The following is a 21,138-nucleotide window of genomic DNA, read 5'->3' as shown; positions in this document are numbered from 1 at the left end:
GATGAGCTGAACACCTTCTATGCCTGCTTTGAGAAAAAGAACCAAACTAGACTACCTGACATCAGAACATCATTCAAGATGGTGATCCTTCGCAAGGCGTCAGGCCCTGACAGTGTACCTGGCAGGGTTTTGAAAATCTGCGCCAACCAACTAGCCAGAGTGTTCATGGACATTTTCAACTTCTCATTGCTGCAGTAAGAGGTTCCTCAACACCTACTGCCTAGTAACACTAACTTCTACTGTGATGAAATGCTATGAAAGGGTGTTCATGGCCAGAATTAACACATACCTAAGTAAAGATCTGAACCCACTGCAATTTGTCTATCATCACAGCAGATACAATATTGCTGGCTCTCCACTCAGCTCTGGATCACCTCGAAAATAGCAATTCATACATGTGGTTGCTTTTCATTGACTATGACTCAGCTTTCAATACCATTATTTCCTCTGGTCATGAACCTACAAACTTGAGGCCTCTACACCTTTTTCACCCCCCCTCCCCCCTACAACCATGCCCTGCAACTGGATCCTTGACTTTCTCATTGGAAGACCACAATCAGTACAAATTGGAAACAATGCCTCCTCTTCACTGATTACCAACACTGGCGCACCCCAAGGATGCGTGCTTCGCCCACTGCTCTACTCCTTATATACCCATGGCTGTGTGGCCAGGCGCAATTCCAATGCTACCTACAAGTTTGGTGATGACACTAGCATACATGTTAAACAGAGGAGGAGAAAAATGACAGCTCTGGCCATTATGCTTACATGTGCCCTGGTGCTGACGTCACTTGGGGAAAAACAAGTGGATTTAACATGCCATCAAATATGATATGTTATATGTGACAGTAGATACAGACGCTGTGGACTTGCACATCCCACCTCTTTTGTTCAGAATGCCAGTATGCTGTCTTAAATCGTGGACAGAAATGGAGATTTGCACTTTTGGTCATTCCTGTGTGAACGACCAATGCCGGGATATCGGAGACTCTTCATTATACTAAAACTGCTCATAATTTTACCATTCTTGTGTTTCTCAGGTCAATGCCTTATCTGGTAGGATGGTCACACTGTTCACTCATGTACAGTTTGGAATTTATTAGGATTACTGTTACAGCAATGCCCAGAATTTGGAAAATAAATGAACTTGCAAATGCTAACAAAATCGATTTACCTTTGGATTTATTTCTAAACCGTACTTTGATCCAACTTTGCTCTCTTTAAGACATTTTTAAAAACAATCTCTCTCAATAAGGCTTTTAACTACTTTTCCTGAAAACCTTCCCTTAGCTCGTGGTTGATTAAACTGAAAGCAATTGATTGTATGTGAAGCAACTTTATATCTTGTTTTTTTTTGTTTCCTCCATTTTGTGTGTTTCAGCTACTCAAATATTGAGCTTCATCCTGGAATTGGTGTTCTGTGACCAAGTTAACTTGCATGTTGTAAAATGTGGAAGAGCTTGTGCACAAGTGAAAATTTGGCAGAGGTAGATCTGCTATCTTTGGTGTAGGTAGGAAACTTTCAGACTTGGTTTTGTGTGTTGGAGCAAAGGGCAGAATAAGAATTGAAATGTTAAGTTAGAATTTTGCTTTAGTCCATTTTATTCCATTCTGACACTTTTGAATCCTACAGTGAGACTAAAATGAAGTAAGGTATAGTGACAAAATTCAGTTGAAGTTGGGAATTTTCGTTAGGGCCCTGTAATCTATAATGCCTGATACTGGATGTGAATGATCTGATTTCCACATATGAAATTGTCAGTTTCTTGCTGCTCTTGTGATAGTAACACTTGAGGGATTTCTTAAGGTGGTTTGTGAATGGAAAGAAAAAGTTTGAAAACCACTGTTTTAATCGTACCTAATTGACTAGTTATGTGCATGGTTTCATAACTCCAAAGGAAATGAACCAATGACAATTTTTCTCAAGCAAAATATTTCAGTAACAATTAGGTTTAGAGTAGTGGTTCTCAACCTTCTCTTTCCAATCTCGTACCATCTTAAGGAATCCCTTACTAATCAGCGATCACTTATGGCATAAGAATTGTTTAAGGTGGAATGTGAGTTTAGAGGGGCAGTTGAAAACCACTGGGTTAGAGTGATTATTTATTATGTTGTCTGCTGGATTGGATTAAGATCAGAGACCCCGTTGAGAATTTCAGTTTAACGGGGAAGGTAATTTTCTTAAAATTTATTTTGGATCAGTTAAATTTTTTTAATTAGCTATGTTTATGTATTTTGACTATATTTTAATTTACTACATTTTAAAAAGATTTGCAACAGTGAATAACTGCCACAGTTTTATCAAATATCAGAATTAACTATAGCATTAGATGGCAGGGGTTACATAATACGCTGTGGCTGTGGAATTTTTGATATTTTTGATCAAGAACACCCGGATTGGGGCCACTGAAGTTAGAAATTAAAGATCACAGATACCTGAGCAACAGATTCAGCCAATAGTTTATTACACCAGAACAAGTTAGAAGTAAGGGTGTGGGGTAAATTCATAAAATGAAATATTATTGTTGTATACAAGGTACAAGTGCACCGAAATTCTTATACAAACAGTATAAGATACACCAAAACATTAGTTTAAAATGAATATACCACTATGCCAAGACAGAAAAAGATGAAGCATTTACAGTTGTAGCTAGTGCAAGAGAAAAAAGTGATGTTTTGTTAGTGCTGAGAGATGTTTTTGTGGTCCTATAGTAGTTTATAGTAAGGGTAGTATGAGGAAATTCTAGAATCTTGTAGGTGATGAGAAAGAAACCTTGAACCTCAAGGCATCTGTATCTTCTGCCTGAAGGTAGCATCAAGAGAGAGTTGACTGACTACTTCTTTCCATGGATACTGCTTAACCTGCTCAGTTTCTTTCATACTTTGTGTATGGTTCCAACATAATAAAAAAAAAATCCCTGTAACATTGGTCAAAGTCTGTGTTGATGGGGCTGTGTTCCTTGAGCCTATTTTTCTGTTTCCTGCCAAAATCCCTGCCAGATGTTTACTTTTCTATCTAATGATTCAAATACCTTAAAATGGGGGAAAATACTAAGGTGCTGGACTTCAGGCATCTTTCTATACCTAAAATAAATCATGAAATTTTGTAGACACTGGTTGAAGTAAAAATACAAAATGAAGGAGAACTTCGGTCAAACAGTGCCCTTTATGTAGCAAAGGTAAAAATACATAACCAATGTTTTGGGCATAAGCCCTTCATCAAGGTATGAAAGTGTTGGCAGGCGTCTGAACAAAAGGATTGGGGGGCGGAGAAAGGGGAAGTGACAAAGGCAGAAGATAATAGGTGGAGAAAGGAGAGAGGGGACAGCCGCGATCTGGGGAGGAGGGATGACTAGGTGGGTGGAGGGGGAAGGGAGGGGAGAACTGGAAAAATTGGAAAGGGGGATGGGAAAGAAAAGGTGAATTGGTTTGCAGAAATCTAAATCTAATTGAGCACGCCTGCCATATGCTGAAGAGAATATGCACAAGCCCCTGAAACAAGCTGGAGATGGCTTTAGTAGAGGCCTGGCAGAGCATCACCAGAGTACATACTCAGTATCTGGTGATATCTATGAATCCCAGACTTCAAGCAGTCATTGCATGGAAGGGATATGCAACAAAGTACTGTATTAAACATGAATACTTTAATATACATACTATTGCACTATCCCAAAGAGGGTGCCCTGAAATGAGGGGGTCTATGTACAAAAAGTGTTGCATTTTCTACCCAGTCAAACCAAAATGTGTACAAATAACCTTGAATAAAATTTGGAGTGTGCACTTTAATCACATGTGAATTGTTTGATTACAAATTTAAAACTGTTGAGCACAGGGGCAAATAAAGGAAAAGAAATGTCTATGCCCCAAACATTATAGAGGGCACTATTTTGTTGTGGTGCCAGTGATATAACAGTGAATAGAGAGACAATGTGATAGTATTCACTGTTGACCACTTTCTAACAATGCTCAAATTGAAGTAGGCCTCGTATCGTCCCGAGACAAGAGTTGTCATCCTCTTGAAGCACTTCATCACAATAGAAGGATGTCCCTCTGGCTATTTTCGTTGAGGCAGATAAATTTGCTCTTTTTGGCCACTGGTATGATGGATGTCCTTTTGAGGCAGGTGGGGACCTCTGACTGTAACAAGAGGTTGAAAATGTTTGTAAAATCGCCAGTCAGTTTGTCTATGTCGGTTTTGAGGATGTGGCCAGGTGCACTGTCTGGGCCGGATGCTTTCTGAGGATTCACCCTCCTGAAGAAGGTTCCTTAGCCACAGCTTTAGACTCTGGGACCACAGAGTCAACAGGAAATGTGGCGTGGAGTTGGTGATGGGGGTCATGAGGTGCTTCCCTGTTTTCTCTTTTAAAGCTGGTGTAGATTGTACTAAGCTCATTTTGAAGAAATTAAGTCTAGATAACATGAAAAATAATTGTCCTTTTTTTTGCACAATTTTATATTACTTTTTCCTGTAGGTCCATCTTTTATTTTAACTAAAGGTTACAAGACATTTACTTATTGTGAATATTTGGTGCATAATAAGAAAGAAAGGAAAAAAGAGGAAGAATTTCTGTACATGGTGGTTTGACTGAATTCAAACAAAATATCCTGGATGAATTTAATGTTGTTCATTGGCTTTGGTAGCTTCAAATGAATTCCCTTTTACAGTGGTTCTTGTTTTTTTTTAAGAAAGCCATAATTTAAAAGGTTTGAAACTTCCTCCTCCATTCCTTGACCAAACAATTGTTGCAACATCTTTTTAGAGTGATGTTTTGAAGGAGGGAACCTTATAATTCACAACTCAAAACTGAAGAAAATTGTTCCCTTCCTTCTCAAAAGTCATTCCATGTTTGACCTCTAAGGTTTCTCAATCACATGTCTTGTGATCTTATGTCTAATGCTTGTTGTTCACTTTAATTGCTACTGTACTCATGACGAGTTGAATTAACCCACTGAAAAACTTTTAACTGTAACTCAAACTTAACGGTATTGCCAACCTGCATCAGTAAGGCATGACAGTAAGTTACTGTTTGACTTTAGCCAGTGAAGATAAATTTAGCCATATCCTGCAGCTCATCAAGCTTTTTGTAATCTACCAGAAAGATGCTTACAGGTTCCAAACATTGAGTTGCAGACGTAAAGCAAGTTGGAGCTCAGAGGAAAGAAAGAACTGTGGCAGCCCCTCACAGCTCCTTTGGGGTGCCTCACAAAGTGAAGGATGAACACGAGGATCCAGCAGGCTGCATGAGGCCCGCAGCGCTGCCCTCCAATTGGCCACAACTAAAGGAGCCTCACTGGCCTATCGAGAAAAGCAGATGGCAAATGCACCAATCAGCGATGAGGGGGCTTGAGAATAAATAACAGGGCTGTGAGCCCAATAAAGCTCAGTGTTAACTGCCCTCAACTGGGGTTCATGTCATTCTTTCTGGGAACAGCATATTCTTTCTGAGCTAACCTGCATACAGCTATAACCTCTCCTGCTCTATAGACACTGCAGAGGCATAGCTTGTAGTAGTTAGCTACAGTACCTTATTTGATGGCATATAAGACCCACTATTTCCCCCAAATAATGTCATAAAAATAACCCCCGGGTCTTGTATGTGAAGTTGAAATTAGGGTGATAATGGTGATTAATACCAACAATGATCTTCGTCGCTGCGCGGCTCACTGGCATCACCGCTATCTATCGTTGGGGGCTGGTGGCGGGCTGGTAGTGGTGGGGCTGGCTTTTGTGAGTCTCTCCTGGTGGCCCACTCTCGGTCTCCACGCTGATCCCACTCCGCGGCCCCCACCCTGACAGCCTGTCACCAGTCCTCTACGCTGATCCCACTGCTCCACTCCATGCCCCCCACCCTGACAGCCTGTCACCGGTTCCCCCATGCTGATCCCACTCCGCTCCCCCCACCCTGACAATCTGTCACCAGTCCCCCACACTGATCCCACTCTGCGCCCCTCCACCCTGACAGCATGTCACTGGTTCCCCCATGCTGATCCCACTCCGCTCCCCCCACCCTGACAATCTGTCACCAGTCCCCCACACTGATCCCACTCTGCGCCCCTCCACCCTGACAGCATGTCACCGGTTCCCCCATGCTGATCCCACTCCGCTCCCCCACCCTGACAATCTGTCACCAGTCCCCCACACTGATCCCACTCCGCACCCCTCCACCCTGACAGCCAGTGCTGATCCCACTGCTTATTTTCTGCAAAAGCTAAGCTGCTTTTTTTGCCTTAAATTACAGCAGTATTATTTAAAATATTTTTTCCTAATTACGTTTTGTCCCTTTTTTCCTTCTATACTGTATACAAGTAAACAGCTACATATTTGAATAACATTAAATGTTTACCCATAAATACACTAAAAAAATTTCTTAATATTCCCTGCTGAAATGGGGTGGGGGGGGGGGAAGGGGTCTTGTATACCTGTGGGTCTTGTATATTATCAAATACCATATTACATGGATTAATTTTTTAAATAACTGAGAGATCCAATTCACCAATTCTCTCTCTCTCTCACACACTGTTTCATGTTCAAGTATGTCTGTATCTAAACATAATCTGATGGAAGTAGTGATGTTTGTATTTTCTTTGCTGGCATCAAACAACTTTTGTAGACTGTATGTAAACTACTTTAACTTGCTACGGCAAAAATACCTGTATTGACTTTTAAGAAGAAAATTCACATCATTAACTTGTTCCAATACTAGATACAAAATCCACAAATTGGGAATAGATTTTGACTTGATTAGAGAAAAAGAAATCAGTTTCTTTGATACCAAGGTATTTATTTCTTACTTTGAGTTGATATTTTGCAGCTTCTCCCAGGACTGAGACCTGTCCCAATCTTTGTGGTAGAATCTTGCTAGATCCTGATCGTACTGACTATGTTTATGTAAACTTGCTGTTCTTATTTTTGGTTTAAACATATTATAAACAGTAAGTGACCTTGCAAATTGATAACTCTTTCAGCTAAACACTTTAAAATAATATTTTTACATTGTGTAATTCTAGCAATTAATGGCACATTAGACAATCTGAACAAAAGAACCTTTCAGAAAATAGGAAAATGTGCTGCCCTAATTGTGGAAATGTACATATGTAATTTTGATATTATCTCTGAACACTAATGACTATAATCTATATTTGCTTAAAATCTTTCTTGTGGACAATTTTGTATTCATTTACTTGCACATTTTGATGAAACATTGAGGAAAACTTGCACCATGTATCTGCAGAAATCTTAAATTCGAAATGCAAAATGAGCAGTAGATCATTTTTTTCACAATAATGCATTTTACTACTTGTAGGTTTTTGACAGAAACATCTCCCTTTATGTGGGCGAACCTTGGAATTGGATTAGCCATCTCTTTGTCCGTTGTGGGAGCTGCATGGTAAGTGTTATCAGTGTTATTAAATAAACAGTCATGAAAACTTGAGGAATATATGTATATATTGTGTTTTCTTAACCATTTTGTTTTGAACCTATTTTTCCTTTAAATTGTGAACAGTTTAAAATTGCAGGAATTTGCAATGGATGTCCTTTTCTTTGAGGAATCTCTGATAATTAAATGGTCCATGCAAAACTGGGAAAGATTTAGACTTATTTATGACCATTGTGTATACCAAGAAATGGTGAAAAGCTCTCAGAGGCTAGCAAAGAGTAGCCAAATTACAAAAAAGTTTTCATTATAAAAGGAAAGATAATGTCCCCTCAGAAATGCCGAGATCATTTCACCTCCTCTGATGTATCCACTTCAACCATTATTCCTGTGACCACAGTGGCTGCCATCGCCGCAACTACTTGTTCCCATGTTGTCTGGCAGCAGAGGGCCTGAACCCTTATGTCCAGCTTCCTGCTCTCTATAATGTAGGCAATTGGATGCAGGAGTTTGATGATAATGATCTGGAATGATATAATGCCTTAATGTTATAAGGCATTATAATAAATGCACTTGTTGTTTGGATCAGTCATATCCTGGCTACCACAGTAAGTTAAATGGTTTGTGATTGTCATACCTGGCTCCTACAGTCATTATTGCTGACTTCTTCATTAAATGGAAAATTATGGATTTTATTGGAAGTAAAAGATTCAGTTAATCATGTTCTTTTCTTCCTTTGATATTCAGGGGAATCTACATCACGGGTTCAAGCATTCTTGGTGGGGGTGTGAAAGCACCCAGGATTAAAACAAAAAATCTTGTCAGGTAATTTTGAATTAACTTAATTACCAATATATTCAAAATTAAATTGTATTAAAAAAAATGAATTGGAAACTTCTTGGGAGAAAGATTTCTTTCTACAAATCCTTAGAGTTTATAAAGAATTGGAGGGGTGATTTGCATTTCCAATTTGCCTGTATGCAATAAAGATGTTTAGTGAGTGGAAACAAGTTTATAACATTAAGAAAGGGAGTAATGGCAATTTTAATTTTCTTTTTACAAACTTGTATTTTTTTTAATCCATGGGGCTATAAATTGTATAATTCTGCAGTTTTTACAGTTTGGAGTTCATTGTTGGCTTTTAATGCATAAATGTAGACCTGCACAATTCTAACTTCATCTAAAACGGTGGTTCTCAACCTTTTTCTTTCCATTCACAAACCATTTTAAGTATTCCCTATGCCATTGGTGCTCTTAAGCAAGGGATTGCTTAAGGTGGTATGTAAGTGAGAGGGGTAAGTTGAGAATCACTGCTTTTACTGAAATATTTTGATTGAGAAAAATTTGTCATTGGCCCATTTCCTTTGGAGTTATGAAATGATGCACATAACTAGCCAATCAGGTACAATTAAAACAGTGATTTTCATTCCACCCACATTCCCCCTGAAGCAATCCCTTAATAATCTCAGAGCACCTATGGCGTAGGGAATACTTGGTAGAATGTGAGGGGGGGGAAAAAAAAGGTTGAGAACCACTGATCTAAAAGAAAAAAAATCAGTATTGATATTATTAGTACAGAAAAATAATTTCCTCTTGTACATTATTTAGGAAGAAAGGATGTGGGATACTTTAAAAAAAAACAGTTAAGTCAACTCCTCTCACAACCAAGCACCAATTAATGTAATATGTTGAATAATTCTCGATCAAATTTCCACTGTGACCTAGAATTGGGCAGCTAGCTACATCAGTGAGTAGAGATTATTTATTTAAAAGAATGCCTGAAAGTGTCCAGAGGAGCTTAATATTCTTGATATGAATGTTTCTATTTGAATTAACATCGAGCATGTGAAATACAGGCATCCTCATGAACTAAATATATGTAATTCCATCAAATATTCTTTGAGTGCATTGGCTCAGAAGTTAGACATTGAACCATTAGAACTGTTGATGTTGAGAATAATTCTAAAGATCAAACCTGAATTTTAACATTGCAGTGAGTTACTGTGAGAAATGGGTAGCTAGAAATGCCTGCTAATATTGGTTTTGAATGAGAGGAGTCCTAACACGCAATGATGAACTCGTGGGAAATCTGGAAGTATTTATAACACTTTTAAAAAATATTTTGTATTGCAGCATCATTTTCTGTGAAGCTGTGGCAATTTATGGGATTATCATGGCTATCGTCATCAGTAATATGGCAGAGGTATGTGAGTTCTTAGTATAAATGTAGGCCATTTTATATTTGATGAAAAAAAAAAAAAAAAAATCCTCTGAAATGTAAAAATGTTCAGTAGACTAAACTGTAGCTATAAAAAGCTAAAATGTCTTAAATTCTGCAAAATTTTCAAGTTGGCTAATAATTCATGCACACATGTATTCACAACTTAATGCAATGTTTCCACTGTCCTAGCTCAAAATATTGAATGGACACAAGCTACATAACACAAAAGGCAACAGCTGTTAATCGCCATAGTCTGAGGTGGAAGTGTTTGATCATTTTTGTTGATCAAATGAGGTTCTGATCTCCAGAGATGTTAGATAATTTTGTTTTCAAAAATGTTAATACAATATAGGTTTGTTCATACGTTCCGCACATAATGCAAGTCCTATCCTTGCAGAGGTATGCGCAACTTAATGTCCACAATGCATTCTGTGAAATTGGGTGTTATACAATGTGGACTTGGTGTGAGCACTATGTTATATACTTGGCAAAACTATATGGGATACTGAAATGAATCTGTCAACTTTTTATTTCTAAGTTGGGATCAGTGTGGGGTCCGACATGGGGCCGTGGACAGAGAGCAGGGCAGTGAAGATTAGTGTGGGGACTGACATGGGGCTGTGGTGAGAGAGTGGGGCAGTGGGATCAGTGTTGGTATACAGTATACAATTTCCTACAGCTAGTGATCACGTTGACTAAATTTCTGCCATCTTGCTTGGGATAACAATAATTATGCGACCCCAGATGCATATACAGTTGGATGTTGCCTGAACAGATGTTAAGCAGCGCACATATGAATTTCTTTATTTTTAATATTTTAGTTTTGAATTTCACACTCTTACAAATTCAAACATAAAATGCAATATCTTCCATCACCAATGTAATATCCAGAGTCTGTTTTTATCTTTTGCCCCGATACAGCCAAGAATTAAGTCATATAAATAATACAGATATAAAACCCAAATACTGGTAGGGTCAACGACCCCTACAGAAACCTAGGAAAAAGCCTAAGAGAGAAAAGAAAATCTAAGGTAACCGAATAATCAAAGGTAAAGAATAAAAGGAAAAAATGACTAACAACATGTTGCCTGCACCACATCACATATCATTGATCCAAATTATTTCTCTGATGGGAAGGATTGTTTCATTCCCCTTATTCTAAAGGGGAATAGTTATATCTGCAGACTCCTATACTGATTACAAGGTTGCCACACTCTAATGAATGTGTCATATTTCCTCCTTAAATTATACATGATTTTCTCCAGGGGAGAGCAACTCTGCATTTCCATATTCCATCGTGTAATGTTTAGTTAGGAGTTGGACTTCCACGTGACTGCTAGGCATTTCCTGTCTATCGCCAAGGCTACCTTCACTAACTGAATTTGGTATTTGGACTGTTTAAAACACATGTCCATAATTTTCCTCAAAATACCTTTGTAATTTTTTTCAGAATGTCCCCCAGGTCCTTCCAGAAGGATCTCACCTTTACGTGCAGCCAGGATGAATGGATAAAGGTTCATATCCCTGCACCTAAAGCACATTTCTGAGATTTCTGGTTTAGGTTTATGTAGTTTTTGAGGTGTGACCTACAGTTGATGCAGGAAATTGTATTGCACCAACCTGTACCTGGCATTAATAACAGCTGTCATGCTGTCCTGTCACAGATCTGACCAGCACCGGTCATGGATTGTTGTGTCCCAAATCTGTCTCCCACCTTTCACTCGACCTGTGTAAGCCTGGCTTCAGGCACTCACTTTGGAAAATAAAATACATCATGGTAATAAACATGTGCACATTTCCCCCATTTAAATTAGAATTTCTATGTCACTGCACACCATCAGGGTCATAGATGGTCCCAATTTGTCCCTCAAAAAAAAAAAAAATTTTGTAGATAGTAGAAAAATATTCTATTAGACAAATCATATTTATTCCTCAATTGCTCAAATGGCATGAGCTGCCCTCACTTGTAACAATCCTTGATACACCTGACCCCTTTCTGGCACCAGATGTCCAGAATTTTATTGTCCAGAATCATGGGTATTAAGTTGTTCTGGGTCAAGGCCATTTTGGGAGATGCAATCCAATACATTGACTTATTTTTTTGCCATATCAGAAGTGTGGTGGTCAACTGTTTTCTTTGAAATTAATTTAGTGTCCGATTTATATATAAACTCTCCTGCTCATCTACCAAATGCAACCCAATTTGTGCCCAGGAAGGGAAGGAGGGCCCCTTCCTCAAAGAGTGAGGTGATAAATCTCGCCTGGGCTGCCCAATAATTTTTTTGAATTCTAGCAATTTTAAACCCCCCAGTTTGTAATCCAAAGTCAATTTTTCCATGGAGTTTCTGGCCACTTTTCCATTCCACAGGAACTTTCTGACACATCTGCTGAGCCTCTAAGAAACTGGGGCAATGGAATGGGTAACAATTGAAATAGATATTGTATTCTTGGCATCACCTTCCTTTTAATACAGTTAACTCTGTATTAAAAGAGAGAGCATATCAATTGGCCAAAAAAAGTACTGCAACCGAAGACTGGGAGCAGTTCAAGATGCAGCAAAGGAGGACAAAGGGATTAATCAAGAGAGCAAAAATAAATTACGAAAGTAAGCTTGCGGCAAATATAAAAACCGACTGCAAAAGCTTTTATAAATATGTCAAGAGGAAAAGATTGGTGAAATCCAGAGTAGGTCCTTTGCAGTCGGAATCAGGGGAATATATAATGGGGAATAAGGAAATGGCAGACCAATTAAATTCTTACTTTAGTTCTGTTTTTACAAGAGAGGATACAAAAAACCTCCCAAGGATGTTGGGAAACATAGAGACTAATGCAAGGGAGGAACTGAAAGAAATCAGTATCTCTAAGGACATGGTCTTGGGGAAATTGATGGGATTGAAGGCAGATAAATCCCAAAGGCCTGATAATCTACATCCTAGGGTACTCAAGGAAGTGGACATTCAGATAGCAGATGCTTTAAGAATTATTTTCCAGAACTCGATAGACTCAGGATCAGTACCCATGGATTGGAGGGTAGCTAATGTTACCCCACTATTTAAAAAAGGGGGGTAGAGAAAAAGCGGGGAATTATCGGCCTGTGAGCCTTACATCAGTAGTGGGCAAAATGATGGAATCCATTATTAAGGATGTAATAGCGGAGCATATGACTGGCAGAGAAGGGATCGGACGGAATCAACATGGATTTACAAAAGGTAAATCGTGCTTGACAAATCTATTGGAATTCTTTGAGATGGTGACAGGTAAAATATATGGGGGAGAGCCAGTGGATGTGGTGTACCTGGACTTCCAAAAGGCCTTCGATAAGGTCCCGCATAAACGACTGGCTTCCAAAATCAAGGCTCATGGGATTGGGGGGCAAAATATTGATGTGGATTGAGAACTGGCTGGCAGGTAGAAGACAGAGAGTTGGGATAAATGGCTCGTTTTCTGAGTGGCAGGCGGTGACCAGTGGGGTACCACAGGGATCTGTACTGGGACCCCAGCTGTTCACAATTTACATTAATGATCTGTATGAGGGGATTGGATGTAATATCTCCAAATTTGCAGATGACACTAAGCTAGGAGGGGTTGTGTGCACGGAAGAGGGGGTCAGGAAGCTCCAGTGTGATTTGGATAAATTGAGGGACTGGGCAGATACATGGCAAATGCACTACAATGTGGATAAATGTGAGGTTATCCACTTTGGTAATACAAACCGGAGGGCAGATTACTATTTGAATGACAATAGATTAAGAGATGGGGAAGTGCAGAGAGACCTAGGGGTACTTGTACACCAGTCTCTGAAGGCGAGCATGCAGGTACAGCAGGCGGTTAAAAAGGCAAATGGTATGTTGGCCTTCATATCAAGAGGGTTTGAGTATAGGAACAAGGGTACCTTACTGCAGCTGTACAGGGCCTTGGTGAAACCCCATCTGGACTATTGTGTGCAGTTTTGGTCACCTTATCTAAGGAAGGATGTTCTTGCAATGGAGGGAGTGCAGAGGCGATTCACCAGGCTGATACCTGGAATGGCAGGAATGACTTATGAGGAAAGATTGCGCCAATTGGGATTGTACTCACTGGAGTTTAGAAGATTGAGAGGGGATCTTATAGAGACATATAAAATTCTGGCAGGACTGGACAGAATGGATGCAGATGGGATGTTTCCAATGATGGGAAAATCCAGAACCCGGGGCCATGGTTTGAGGATAATAGGCAAACCATTTAGGACCGAGATGAGGAGGAATTTCTTTACCCAGAGGGTGGTGAATCTGTGGAATTCATTGCCACAGAGGGCAGTAGAGGCAGGTTCATTAAATATATTTAAGAGGGAATTAGATCTATTTCTTCAGTATAAGGGTATTAAAAGTTACGGAGAGAAGGCGGGGACGGGGTACTGAACTTTAAGATCAGCCATGATCTTGTTGAATGGCGGAGCAGGCTCGAAGGGTCGAATGACCTACTCCTGCTCCTAACTTCTATGTTTCTATGTTTCACCAACATTACGGGCAGAGTTCTCAATCTACCAAGGTCATCCTCAATCTTCCTGAGCAAAGGGAGATAATTAAATTTGTGCAAGTTGCGTAATCCTTATTTTTTAATCCCCTGATATTTAATGCCTTCTTGCAGCCATTTGAATTTGCTTCCCTGTTGATATTGTCTATAATTCCCCCTTCATCAGAGGCATGATCTCACTTTGTCCAGATTTACCTTGTACCCTGAGACCTTCCTGTAATCCTCCAATGTGGTCCTCAGCCTGGCGAATGACCGCCCCCACACCCTGGATCCCTCAAATACACTAACACGTTACCAAATAGATTGCTTTTATATTCCCTCTGGCCTACCTTGAACGCCTTCATGCCTGGATCCAGCTGAAAGGCCTCCACCAGTGGATCAATGGTCAATATGAACAGCACTGGGGATAATGCATAGCCCTGTCTGCTAGACCTACTTAATGGAAACACTGGAGATGTATGCCTGTTTGTAATAATGTTAGCTTGAGGTTTATAATAGTGTCCTGACCCAATTAATGAATGTTTGTCCCAGTCCAAGTTTCTCGAGCACCTTGAACAAAAAGTCCCATTCTAATTTGTCAAAGGCCTTCTCTGGATTCAGAGTGATGGCCACTCCTGGATATATTCCTGACTGTGCCAGATGTACTATATTAAGCAATCTAGCTATGTTGTTTGTTGATTGCCTCCTTACTACAAATCCAGCTTGATCTGGATTCATTAATTTTGGCAAAGCTAGCGCCAGCCTATTGCCCACTGCTTTTGCTACAATTTTATACTCTGCATTCATTATTGAGATGGGCCTATAAGAGGAAGGACTCATCGAGTCCTTGTCTTTTTTTTGCGATCACCGTAATGATTGCTGTTGAGAAAGACTCCAGGAGAATATGTCCCCACAGCCTGATCCACCATCTTCATAAGGAAGGGATCCTCGAACTCCTTATAAAATTCCACGGGGAAATCATCCTCCTCTGGTTATTTGTTAGCTACAATGTGACCAAGTTCTTTTCAATCTCTCCTCCAGGGGGGCATTCAGCTCCTCTTGATCCTCCTGTTCAAAATTGCAATGGCAGCAAGAAATAATTATTTTAGTGGGATCACCCGCCAACACTTTGATTTAGAACTTCCTAAATATTTTATTTCCTTTGGTTTGTGTGGAATTTTGCCTTCTCCCGTTTGAATTGCATTGATCTTAAGACCTCTTCTGCCCTCACCTTCCAGGTCAAGACTTTATGGGCCCTCTCCCCAGTTCTTAATATGCTTGTCTAGATCTTAAGATCAACTTTTCGGTCTTGCATGTTTACAGTGTATTATATTTGAGCTTTTTATTCATTAAATTCCTGTATTTTTTTTCTTTTCAACCTGCTCTTTGATAGTGTTTTTCCAATTTAGCTATTTCCTGTTCCAAATTGTTGATCTCCTCTATGTGTCTCTTTTTAATATCTTTGGTATATCCAATTATTTGGCCCCTTAAATAAGCCTTCAGTGTCTCCCATATAAGGAAATTATCATCAGTAGAGGGGAAATTTGTCTCCCAGAACAACTCTATCTGAGCTCTAACAAAGCTACAAAATTCTGGTTTCCCCAACAGCAATGGGTTTGAGTGCCATCTATATACCGTGACCTGCTTATCTGGCTTTATGATGGACAGAGTCCAGGGTGAACAGTCCGATAGCAATCAGGCCATGTACTTAGTCCCCACTATCCTCCTCTCCAAAGAAATTAGTTCTGGTGTAGGAATCATGTCTCGAGTAAAGTTAATAGTAATTTTCTTGGATTCATCCTTCTCCAGTCATCTAGTAAATTCAATTCTTTCATAAAGGCCAGGGTGGACTTTGCTGCCCTGGCTTTTGTTACTTTCTTTGCTGACTTGACCATGACTGGATCCAGGCAAAAATTGGAAGTCCCCTCCAACCAAGGCATTTCGTTACCTTCAAGAATATATCTTGTATAAATTGTTCATCATCAAAATTCAGAGCATAAATATTCATGAGTGTCAGGAGTATATTTGACAATGCATCATCACAAATCTCCCAGCCGGGTCAGTGATCACACCCCGGACCACCACTGGGCATTCTTCCCTATCAGGTTAACCACTCCCCTGGCCCTGGAACTGAAGGAAGACATTGTCACCTGGCCCACCCAGCCACTGTTTAACTTTATATGTTCTTGGTTTGTAAGGTGGGTCTCCTGCAGAAACACTGCCGGCATCCTTTTTAGGTGTGCCAAAACACTTTCTCTTTATCAATCCGTTAATCCTATTCACATTAAAACTTGCATACATAATTATGTAATCCATTACCATAGAGCCCTTCCAATGTCTTCTCCCCCGTCTATTCCTCTGGTACTTGTCTACTTTCCCATTTGACTTTGGTAGATATCTGGCGCAGTCGACCGTGCTCCAAACAAAATCTAAACAAACTAAAAAGACTAGAACTAACAATTCAAAGAAATACAAAAAGTACCCCCAACTAATTCTTCCCCTTTCCTTCAACCTCCAATCTACTCCTACATTTCTGAGCACCAGTACCCAAAATATTGTTGCCAATTCCCCTGCCATTTTGGGACATGCCTAGTGCACCTATCTCACACTTACCCTAGTCTCTCTCCCTTCTTTGAACTTCCCATAATAATAATCCTTTTAACTTAAGCCATTCTTTTTAGACAGTAACACAATGAAACATACCCATCATAATCATTTACAATATACGTAATCAATAATAAAGGTTGTTATACCATTCAGCAAGGTGATCTATCTCCCTCCTGTACGCTTCCTCATTGCCATTTGTGATTTTGTTAATAACTGTGGTGTCATCTGCAAACTTGTAGATCGCATTAGAATTGTGCCTGGCCATACAGTCATGAGTGTACAATGAGTAGACCAGTGGGTTAAGCATATGCATCTTTGTGGTGTGCCTGTGTTGAGGAGACATTTTTTCCAATTCATACTGACTGTGGTCTTCTGATGAGAAAGTCAAGGATCCAGTTACAGAGGCTTAGGGTTTGTAGCTTCTTGACCAGCACTGAGGGAATAATAGTATTGAAAGCCAAGCAGTAGTCAATGAAGAGTAACCGTATGTATGAATTGCTGTTTTTGAGGTGATCCAGAACTGAGTGGAGAGCCAGCGATATTGCATCTGCTATGAAGCAATTGTGACGATAGGTGAATTGCAGTGGAGATGACACTTCCCAGCTTCTAATATTTCCCAATCTCAAAACATGTCATCTTCCAAGAAAATGTAAGCCACGATTTTCCTAATTGCATTTTATTCATCCAAATAAATTAAACTCCTTAATTGCAGCTGTAGATAGCTTTAATTTTTCATTGATAAAAGCAAATAAACAATTTCATAGCTTCACATTTCATAATGATGAGTAAAACAAAGCATATTGATAACGGTATTCAACTTCAAACAAATAGAAATGAATTAAAATGATAATAAATGATTAATAATGATTAATTCAAAGAAAAGTTTCTCAAGTGAGCTTACTCTCCTTCCATGGTTATTCCAAGAATGAGAACAAGCTCCTTGTTCGCTCAGATATTATGACATATGATGTCATAGTAACTCTCTTCTCTTTGGCTTGGCTTCGTGTATGAAGATTTATGGAGGGGTATGTCCACATCTGCTGCAGGCTCGTTGGTGACTGACAAGTCCGATGCGGGACAGGCAGGCACGGTTGCAGCGGTTGCAAGGGAAAATTGGTTGCTTGGGGTTGGGTGTTGGGTTTTTCCTCCTTTGTCTTTTGTCAGTGAGGTGGGCTCTGCGGTCTTCTTCAAAGGAGGTTGCTGCCCGCCGAACTGTGAGGCGCCAAGATGCACGGTTGGAGGCGATATCAGCCCACTGGCGGTGTCAATGTGGCAGGCACCAAGAGATTTCTTTAAGCAGTCCTTGTACCTCTTCTTTGGTGCACCTCTGTTCGGTGGCCAATGGAAAGCTCGCCATATAACACAATCTTGGGAAGGCGATGGTCCTCCATTCTGGAGACGTGACCCACCCAGCACAGTTGGGTCTTCAGCAGCGTGGATTCGATGCTTGCGGACTCTGCCAGCTCGAGTACTTCGATGTTGGTGATGAAGTCATTCCAATGAATGTTGAGGATGGAGCGGAGACAGTGCTCATGGAAGCGTTTTAGGAGCCGTAGGTGACTATGGTAACTACAAAACAACCATCTTTCTTAAACGAAAAGCAATAAAACAACCACAAATATAAACAAGGTTTTAACCTTTACATGCAGTGAGTCCAGATCTTTGCTTGGGTTTGTGTTAATTCTGGCCATGACCAGCCTCTCAGAGCGTTCCTTCACAATAGAAGTGAGTGCTACTAGGCGGTAGTCATTGAGGAAGCTCACACTATTCTTCTGCACTCCCTGCCGTAGCTGGCATGTATCTGTCTCTAGCTTCCTACAGAATCGCCACTGCTTCAGAGATGGCCTTCTGCAGATCTTACCTTGACTACTTATAAAGATCCTGATCCCTGGTCTTAAATGCCTTTGTTCTCGCCCTCAGCAGGTTGCGAGTCCTCTGATCAATCAAGGGCTTCTGGTTGTGCGCGTGAGCACACACTCATCCACGCAGGTCTTGAGGAAGTTGGTGACACCTGTTACATATCCATTCAAGTCTATGGATGGGTTCTTGAATATGTTCCAGTCCACCGATTAAAGCAGTCCCTCAGTTGATCTGGTGCCAAAACAACTCACTGCCTCAAGCTAATGTTTCAAATATGATACATTGTTGTACCGCTCATTTTCAAGGATAACAGAGCAGCCATTCTCAACAGGGGCCACAGTACATTTAAGAATAGCATGGACTGAAATCCAAAATAATATTTTTCTTTATGGTTTATATGGTTTATGGTAGGAGAAGTTCAGAAGAAACTAAACAAACTTGACTCCATCACAGTGAAGGAGCCCATAAACTAGAACCTTAAACAAGTTATAGCTTTTTAAAAAAAGGTTAAGAATGGTTGAACTTCGAGCATCAAAAACTTTCCTAATATTTGTTATTTGAAGACAAATAGGTGGATTTCCATGGTGCCTTTTACATCCCTTTCAGAACACTCCAAATCTCTTCACATTAAAAATTTGATCCAAAATCTCGATTTGTCTTAAATTCAGATTTTTGCCTATATTGTAGAACATTACACCACAGAACATGCTCTTTGGCCCATGATGTTATGCCAACCTATATAAGCCACAACCGTCTAACCCTTCCCAACTACGCTCTACTTTTCTTGTATCTCTTTACTTGACTGAGTCTTCTAAATGTCCCAATTTTACCAGCCTCTACCACCATCCCTGGCAATGCTTTCCTGCTACCCACCAACCTTTGTTTTTAAAAGAAAACTCTTGACTATCCTTTAAATTTTCCTCCACTCGCTTTAAATGGATGTCCTCCAGTACCTGCTATTGTCATCCTAAGATAAAGGAACTGGCTATCCACCATTATCTATGCCTCTTACAGTCTTGCATACCTATATACCTTGTCATTAACTGACATATTTAAAAGCATAGAAAGCACTTGTTGCATGTGGGTTTCTGACTCAATTTGCTGATTATGGAACCAAGTTTTGACGAATGGTTGGAAGGACCTGTTGACAGAACAAACTGAAATTGACAAAATGCAAGAAAGTAGATTTAAATCATATAACAAAGGATTTTATTTGGATGAGTGGTGTCGAAGACAGTGACCCAAGTTTAATTTGGATCTATTTTTCTCCCCATAGCCATTCAGTGGCACTACACCCAAGACTATTGGAGCCAGGAATTATCAAGCAGGTATTTGTTTTTCTTGTGTACAAATCTTTAAAATTTAAGTATTGAAGTTTAAAATAGAACTTGAAAGATGATTTTAGTCAGATCTTTGCAAGTGATCTTGCATGGTTTTCCACCTCCCTCCCCCTCCCACGTGACCATTAACGTGAGCCAAATACACTTGTAGCCAATCCCAATCTTTAGGATGTGGGAGGAAAATGATGTACCTGGAGAAAATCCACAGTGACCAGGAGACTGCAAACTCCAGAGAGCACCTGAGTTCCTGGAGCTTTTGAGACAATTGTATTACTTGGGAGTGCCACGAGATGCAACTGCCAAAATAAAGTATTCAAGATGTTTTAGCAGTTTGGTTACATGAATATTCATTTAAAATATATTAACTCAAGGAATACTTCTATCACTGGTTAGTATTTCAATGGTACAATGTGTACCTAATTTATTGGTTATAATATTGAGTAAATTCTGCTTTCATTGTTATTGTTTTTGAAATGTGGGTCCAAGAGTAAACCATTTAACTTTGATTTAATTTCAAACTTGGTTAATGTGTTTAATATTTGCCTTATCTTTATTTATCTGCATTATTTCCTACTCAATATTTACTGATCTGTAATTTAAAAAAATCTATTTTGATTCTTTTATGGGAGGAAACTTCAAACTTGTACCTACTTTGAAATCAAAAATAGATTCCTGACCTTGCTACTAAAATGATTCCTGAACTAACTTCTCAAAGTGCTTTTAGATTTGTTTATAATGTATATTTTCATAAAAATAAACTTAACAGCTTGTTTTTCTTGTGTTTTGTTCAAGTGCTTTGGGTAGATTATACCTTGCAGTTGCTTTTCATTGGTTATTCTAGTCAAATACTGTTATGTGAGCTGGACAAAATAGAAAACTGGCTGGGTTTCTTAATTGCAGACTCTGGCTTATCAAACAATGGATGCATATTTTTATTTGTGTGTGAGGAGGAATGATTACTTGGTTTTGCTGTTTCAATAAAAACACAATGCTGGAGAAACTCAGCAGGTCAAGCAGTATCCTTTGTATAGCAAAGGTAAAAATATATAACCGGTGTTTTGGGCTTGAGCCCTTCATCAAGGTATGGGAAAAATATCAGCAGGCATCCCAACAAAAGATTAGTGGGGGGGGGGGGGCCATGTGGTCACAAAGGCGGGAGGTGATGATAGCAGTGATCAAGGGGAGGAGGGATGGCTAGGTGAATAGAGAGGGAGGAGAACTGGAAAAGGGAAGAGGAAGAGGA

At 39.7% G+C, this 21,138-nt stretch overlaps 1 protein-coding gene across 3 annotated transcripts in view; it reads left to right on the top strand.

Moving 5' to 3' along the window:
* Positions 1–21,138, top strand: part of atp6v0b (ATPase H+ transporting V0 subunit b) — a 40,098-nt gene that overhangs the window by 10,899 nt on the left and 8,061 nt on the right. For all 3 annotated transcript variants that reach the window (XR_011357880.1, XR_011357881.1, XM_069938863.1), the window contains exons 3-6: positions 7,305–7,388; positions 8,124–8,201; positions 9,510–9,579; positions 19,832–19,883. Coding sequence is in view for 1 of the 3 variants with exons in the window: in XM_069938863.1 (XP_069794964.1) it covers positions 7,305–7,388; positions 8,124–8,201; positions 9,510–9,579; positions 19,832–19,883 (284 nt within the window). In the remaining 2 variants the exon portion in view is untranslated. The remainder of the gene's footprint in view (positions 1–7,304; positions 7,389–8,123; positions 8,202–9,509; positions 9,580–19,831; positions 19,884–21,138) is intronic.

This window comes from Narcine bancroftii, chromosome 5, assembly GCF_036971445.1.
Source record: "Narcine bancroftii isolate sNarBan1 chromosome 5, sNarBan1.hap1, whole genome shotgun sequence".
Classification (NCBI taxonomy): Eukaryota; Metazoa; Chordata; class Chondrichthyes; order Torpediniformes; family Narcinidae; genus Narcine; species Narcine bancroftii.
Note: the sequence above shows the minus strand (reverse complement) of the source record. Positions and strands in the feature narration are given on the sequence as shown.